General features: G+C 40.0%; 1 protein-coding gene across 1 annotated transcript; it reads left to right on the top strand.

Moving 5' to 3' along the window:
- The first annotated feature begins 427 nt into the window (after positions 1–427).
- Positions 428–7,000, top strand: RPS21 (ribosomal protein S21). Its single transcript, XM_088153834.1, is given in 7 exon segments — positions 428–450; positions 1,923–2,016; positions 4,850–4,913; positions 5,557–5,628; positions 6,410–6,442; positions 6,444–6,465; positions 6,938–7,000. Coding segments are annotated over 6 exon segments (255 nt in total). The 5' UTR covers positions 428–450; positions 1,923–1,966; the 3' UTR covers positions 6,952–7,000.
- Positions 7,001–7,638: the final 638 nt, after the last annotated feature.

Raw genomic sequence — 7,638 nt, 5'->3', positions numbered from 1 at the left:
GTGCCGGTGTTCCTAGGTTTGCTGCGGGACGGGGAAGGGAGAATATGCCCGCGACCCTCCTCTTCCCAAAGCTGCCCGTGCAGAAAGGCAACGCCCGTTAGGAGCTTAGAGCCCAGAGTGGGAAAGGCCCCTTGAGGTCATCGAGCCCAACCCCCTGCCGGTGCGGGGATTCCAAACTAAAGTATCCCAGACAGTTTCATTTGTTACATTTCTGTCCCGCCTTTCCCACCCTGATGGCTGCCTGGCCGTCCCTTCCACGCTTTCGGTGAAGGGGAGCCCACCCTCTCCCTCGGTTTCTCTCCAGGAACCCAGCAAAGCTTTGCATGCCTGGCTCCTCAGGGATTTTTCCCCCGTCACATTGTACCTTCCTGTAACTTGGATCCATCGTTCCGTGGCCTGCATTCGGACCACAGAGACCAGATCCTGCCCTTCCCTGTCAGATCCATCCAGGTATCTGATCGATGATGTTAGGCACGCCCCTCCATCTTTCCAGCTCATGGCAAAATCAGATTCGTTTCAAAAGGGACATTCGGTGACTATGCTCAGGGGATCCCCTGGACCACCATCTAGCCAACCATGATCAACAAGCCCATCCCTTCTGCTTCACCTCGTGTTCAGGGAGACGTGAGAGCCTAGGAAATGGGGTTGAACAGTGGGTCTTGCTTATCCATGTTTGTCCCGGAAACACAGCGTTTGAGACAACCTCGATTTAAGAAAGATAGATAGGAAGGGACCAGTGTTTATGGATTTTTATAGGCAGTTTATGAGTTTTATCTCCTAGAAGCAGGTTTAGCAGAGTAAATAAATGCAAATGTTCTACAGTCTGTTGTTTTCCAGATAGATTCAATTATAATTCCCATCGTCTTCAGTGTGGCTAGTAGTTGTACTGGCCAAGGAAAACGAGGGAATACCTGAGTGTATTCCTGCTTATATCTGTGAAAAGCGAAGGGACTTTCTTTAGTAAGGATGGGAGAGAGCCTGTATCCTGCCATTCATGTATCTCCGGGGTTATTAAATACAGACAGGTTTCTCTCAATGGGACAATGATGGCCAGTTGGATACAGTCTTGTCCCCAAAAGATGTATAAGCTAGTATTAGTTATTCTAATCTCTATTCTATGAAGTCAGGTACAAGTGGGCAGCTATAGATATTGAAATAATAAGTTGATTGTCAAGTTTCTTTCTCCCTTATTCCAATGGTCTTAAGCAGAGAATACTTCTTTATGGACTGTCTACTGTACAGTATAATCTTCATATGGGTTTATCTTTGCAACTGTTTTGTGGGATACATTAATTTGAACATCTGAGCACAAACATCCAGAAAGCTGTAGCTTGGTAGGAAGTTGAGCTCATGTGCTCTTTGCCTTATACTGCGCTAGTTCACAACCACACTAAGGCACTGAAGTTAGTTTTGCAGTGAATAGATAGATTTGTAGGATACTATCCTATATCAAGTAGAATATGCATCACGCTATCTTGAATATATCCACACGGTTCATCATACAGTAGATTTCACATTGCTTTTTGGTGAAGCTAAAGATTTTCAAATTTTATACAGGCACAGTTACATGAAATTAAGTTTGTGGCTTAAAGGATTTTGCATTGTATTCAAATGCACACAATTCTCTCTCTGCACTTCTGGAATTTGCTGCTGAGATCATTATGAGAAGATTCCATTGGGAATTATGTCTGAACATTTGTCTGTTAATTTCATTCTCTTAATGTCTTAAACAGTAATGTTTGAAAATAGATCTTTCTGCTTAGCTAAAGTTTTAAGAGTGCACATAGCAACAGTGGGAAAACAGGAATATTTTCATGAGGAGGAGGACAACTCGAAGAGGCTGCTAGGAGATTGAAGAGTGTCTGTCCATCTCAATAATTTCAGGTTTTAACAGATACTGGTTGTTTAATTTATCTTTTTAGGAATTTCCTGTTGCACCTCATTTGAGGCAAATAACAGAAGCACAATGCAGAACGATGCTGGGGAATTTGTAGATCTCTACGTACCTCGTAAATGGTGAGTGTATCTGATCAACAGAAATTGTGTATCTTGGATGGTTTGGGGAATGGTATGGCTGTTTTAGTCAGTCAGTCAGTCAGTCATTCAAGCTTACACGCCATTCCAATCCAGCAGGACTCTGAGTGTCTTATGTTCCCTTCTTATAGTAAAAAGATTAAAATAGTAAAATTATATAACAAAACTAACAATCACAAAAACAGTTGCAAAGAAAAAGACTACAGCCCCATGGAACAATAAACATCCAAGCATGTGCCAGGTTGTGGGCTCCCAGTTTATATGAGATGGCCGCTCGGGGCTTTCTTAAAAAGTCAAGGTTTTATGGCTCTCTAAATCTCAACAGGGTTAATACAATGCCATTGTTAAAATAATCTGGTAAATCCAGTTTATGGTTTAGCCAGGAAAGTTTCGGCTTCAGTCTCTTATGTGTAAGATACAGCTGGCAGAATGTCCATGGAATCTTAAGGATTGGAAGCGGCAGTTCAGGCCCTGCTTTCTGGTTTCCGTCTCAACATATCCAGTGAAGGGGAGTCATCACTTAATTGTTTCAGACTGCTGTAACTGTTGGGAAGCTTGCCTATAGGCTTGGCTTGCCATGCTCCAAGTACATGGGGAAGTGACTTTTTCTAGCTTGAGCCAACCACAGGTGGTTTTGTGTTTTTTTTCCTTCCCTCCCTCTGTGGTTCTTGCCAGAAGAAGTCATTGCAGCACGTTCAGATGGCCTAACAAACCAAGCTTGGGACAGTTTGGCTACTGTACTCCACATATGGAAAAAGCCAGCAGTATCAGATCTAATATTTCCAGCTGAGCTATCAGGCTGCCCTGTTTCAGCATTGCGAGAAGGAGCCTTAAATAAATCTTGGCCTGGCAGGTGCCTTCTCTCTCACCTCTCTTCCACTGTAGCCACAAAGAGGAGATGTGCCACAGTGCTAAGAGTAATTAGTTAAGATGAGAGAAAATCATTTTTTTAATAATAATTTTTCTTGATGTTTAAAAATACAAAGATAAAAAAACTAATACAAATGAAGAAAAATATGAAAAAGAAAAAAAAATAAAAAGTGCAGAGAGAAGGAAAAAAGAGGGGCAGGAAAGGGAAAAAAGGTATACAGTGGAACCTCGGGTTACAAACACTTCTGTTAACGAACTTTTCGGGTTACGACCAGCTCCGGCCGCAAAATTTTGCTTCGGTTTGCAAACTCCGCCTCGGGGTACGAACAGGATACGCGGCCATTTTCCCTGCTGACACACGGTCGCGGCTTCCTGTGGGCGAGATTGCAGTAGCAAGGAGACATTCGGTGAGGCTGGTGGTGTGTTTCGTGGTGTTTTGGAAGGTTTTTGGTGTGCTTGTTAGCATGGCTCCAAAGAAACTGCAATTTGCTTCGGGTTGCGACCAATTTGGGTCACGACCAGAGTCACGGAACCAATTAAGTTCGTAACCCAAGGTACCACTGTATAAAGAAAAAAAGACATATAAAGAATGACTTCCCCCTTCATCAAGACAAGTGCAATTTCAGTAACTTATCACCTTTTCTAGCATTTCAACCAAAAATCTCTTCATCCCATAACTCATATTTTATCTACTATAATAAAGCCTCATAATTCAATCACAATGAGCAATGCCCATTAAGAGTTACCAGAAATAACTGCAAACTGAAAATACATTGGAGTGTAGGTTTAGCTTTATACCCAAATGAGTCCTTTATGACAGATGGAAAATTGTTTTCCTTTCAGGAAAGATCTTTCACAGAGTGGAATAGCTTTCCGATTTATAATGTGAACTCAAAATTATAATTCAATCTTAATGTGTCTTAATTGAGCATTATGTTTTATAATGGGGCATTACTTTTATATATATATATTGATTTCTTGTTTTATACTAGTAGATAATTCTATATGTATGATTTACAATTGTAAAAAAGATAATAAGGAAGGATCTGGCAGCACCTTTTCTGACTGATAAATTCCATTAAAAGGTACAGTGGTACCTCTAGTTACGAACGCCCCTCCTTACGAATTTTTCGAGATACGACCAGCTCCGGCCCCAAAATTTTACCTCGACATGCGAACTCCGCCTTGAGATACGAATCAGATCCGCGGCCATTTGCCCTGCTGCCATGCGGTCGCGGCTTCCTGTGAGCGAGATCGCGGTAGCAAGGAGACGTTCGGTGAGGCTTGTGGTGTGTTTTGTGGCGTTTGGAAGGTTTTTGTGGTGTTTGGAAGGTTTTTGAGGTTTAAAAATAAAATGCATATGTTTCAGAACTGTTTAGCCGTATTTACATTGAACCTTATGGGGGAAATTTACCTCGTGGTGCGACCAAATTCGGAGGGCGGATTAGCCGTATTTACATTGAACCTTATGGGGAAATTTGCCTCTTGGTGCGACCAAATTCGGAGGGCGGAACGGATTAACCATATTTACACTGAACCTTATGGGAAACTTTACCTCGACTTGAGATCAACTCGAGTTGCAACCAGAGTCACGAAACGGATTAAGTTCATAACTAGAGGTACCACTGTATAAGACGTAAGCTGCAGCTTGTGAAAACTTATGCGTTTAATAACATTTATTAGTCAGAAAAGAGGCTTCTGATTTTTTGCTACAATAGACTAACACAGCTGTCCTACAGTGTCTTAATAATAAGAGGGATTCTGGGTTTTTCATTGTGGATGGGACTTCTGCCAAAAGACAGGAAAGTGGTAAGTTGCTGAGACCTGCCAAGAAATGGAGTTGATGCTACATGATGACAGACAGTTATCTATGAAAGGGACACAGCGTTTTTCCCAGCCCAGTGCCTGGTTTTAAGCTTTTCTGTATATATTTCTTTCCCTTCAGCTCTGCTAGCAATCGGATAATTGGTGCTAAAGACCATGCTTCCATCCAAATAAATGTTGCAGAGGTGAGTAAAATATCAGTAAATTCCAGATCAAAGTTGAAAGTCATAAATATTTCAGATAAAATAAACAGCTAGTTGCAACTGCATAGTAATAAATATTTTTACTTCTCTTGGAGTGATAGATCATAGTGTATGGGCATGAGGCATTAAACTATATTTCCTGATGCAGGCAAACAAACAAACCCAGAGCTTTATTATTATGTAACAACAACTGTTAAATCAAAAGTTTTCAGAACATAACAGGAGCCTAGCAATGAAAAGAGGGAGAGAATGAATACAATTAGAACAAAATATAATTGAGGCTGAAACCATTTTGTTGCATGCTTCTTTTAAAGTTTAAAAATTGTTTCAAGCTTTGCCCTTTTGTCCTTTCATTTGGATGTGCTGTGGAATAGCAGTAATGAAAAACTATTCTTCTATAAATGGGACTTTTGCCCAAGTTTTCAGTAATCCAGTGAATCTAGCCCCAAATGCATCTTTTCCTCTAAACCCATTTGTTTGGGATGGGAGTGGGGTTTGATCAGTTGTCTGACTAGTTTTGTAGAACATAACATGAATAAATATCTTCTATGTTCTGTCTCAGTCTTTCAGATTCCAGATATGATTGTATAACAGTTAATTTGAACCATCTTAATTCCCACTGCAGGTTGACAAAGTCACAGGCAGAGTTAATGGCCAGTTCAAAGCATATGCAATTTGCGGAGCAATTCGTCGGATGGTAAATCTAATAGTTTTTCAATGACTCAGAGTTTGGCTATGTATATCCATTTCTGTATGGTTTATAAATACAGGATGGATAGTTTTGCTCATTGTATTTATACATTTATGTCCGTTCCTATGCATTTTCTAGTAGCCGCTCAATTAAAGCGAAGAGCTTAGGCCCTGGGATGGTTATGTTCTGAATAAGGAAATTATTAGAGCAGTGAGTATATCACGCTAGAACATAAATTGTCAGCATTTCTTTGCTATTACAGAAAGAATGCATGCAGAAGGTTTTGAGTTCCATGCACTAATGTCGTGCATAATATTGGGGTATAAAATGTTCCATCATGGAATGTTCTAACCTCAAAGGGTCCACCTTTCCAATTGTTCCGGAACTGGGCCGACTTTAGAATGGGCCTGTTTCAAGGTCAGACCACCTCAGGACTATCCATTTCAGTATCAATATTTTTCAGTGGAATACTTTACCTATCTTCACTGTAAAAATACTAAGCCTGTATTCTGGCTTTAGATTATTATAATTACAGTGCTTAATATTGTAGGTTTTAAATCTTGGCCATTTTTTAATGCAAGATAAACTTAAAATCTTAACAAATAAATATATAATAATACTTCACTCTTATGGTGGTAGAAACAATTGCCCTTTTGGTTGCCAACAAATTTCCTTTGAAGGAGTAACGATTTCCCAAGTTCACCTAAGCATTTGCAGATTGAAATTCAGTGCACGAATTCAATTTCTTCATCTTATTTAACTACAAAACTCACTCACTGTTTTTCAGGGGGAGTCTGATGACTCAATTCTGCGACTGGCAAAAAATGATGGAATCGTTTCCAAGTAAGTCCTGCATTTAAGACTGGAAGCTGTGGCAATGCATCTTCCTTTTCTCTTTTGCTAGGTTGTAACATGGCTGTGCGTCCTAAGTATATGAACTTCTTGTATTGCCCTGCCTTACACTTTAGGAAACTTGTTTGGGCCAGTAGGCATTTTGACAGCACGTGGTGGATGCCATTAGAGGGCATGTGCGTTCACAAAATATATGCCTTGGTGGAAATGCTTACTTAGAAAACACACCCATTTATCAGAAGGCAATCTTTTCCCTGTGATTCTGCCTTCCCTACAAAAGTCTCTCCTCCCCCATGTTTTTCTGTGCTCCTGGGCATATTTTCAGATGAAGCAAAGAGCTGCAGCCAACCATTACTTTATTTAAGAAAGTCGAATGGGGCAGGTTCCAGGGGAGATTTTCTGCAGGCCCATGGCCTTAATTTGTTGGAAAGTTAACCATTCTGCGTTTTGTCTGTCTTTGCAGGAATTTCTAACTGAAGAAGCGCCATAACATGGGATTTCCTAGAAAATAAACCATTGGAAAACATTTGTTGTGCAGTGTATCATTTCAAGTCATAATAGGCAGAATGCTTTACATGTGGCTATTTTTGAAGTTTAAGGCATTATTGATACGCATCGTTTAAGACAATTGGAGAGTACAATCCTATGCATAATTAACTTTAATACAGGCTCTGTTGAATTCAGTGGCTTTAATTCTAGAGAATTATTTGTTAGATTGTTTCCTAAATTAAGTTTAAGAAAAAGAAAGGAACAAGGGTAATTTGGTGATGTATTTATATTAAGATGTGGAGTGATTGAAAAATTCATAATCCTCAGGGGTAGGTGGATTAAACCTATTCAACTAAAAGGTCCACGGTTGTTTTGAGCCATTGAAATTTTGTAAACATACAGAAGTTAAGATTTCTGAATTAAGATCCAGCCAGCAACAATACGTAGTTTCTTCACTTCTATTTTGTTGCAATGTGACAACTGGCAGCCCATAAAATCCTGGGTGATCTGGTGAATCTTCTATGGATCTTTCTGTGATGTTGACTCTAGGATTCTAATGCTTGATAGATATAGATACACACACACCACATAGGAAATGTTTAGTAATTTAGGCAGCTTTTCCTACATCGCCTCTGCTGTAGGAAATACTTCCTCTTCTTGAATAGGAAAAAATGC

This window comes from Python bivittatus, unplaced genomic scaffold (genome assembly GCF_059951505.1).
Source record: "Python bivittatus isolate LINGU-HERP-01145 unplaced genomic scaffold, Pbiv_v1 ctg000700_np1212, whole genome shotgun sequence".
In the NCBI taxonomy this organism is placed as follows: domain Eukaryota; kingdom Metazoa; phylum Chordata; class Lepidosauria; order Squamata; family Pythonidae; genus Python; species Python bivittatus.
The sequence above is the reverse complement of the archived record's forward strand: the minus strand, read 5'-3'. Positions and strand labels throughout refer to the sequence as shown.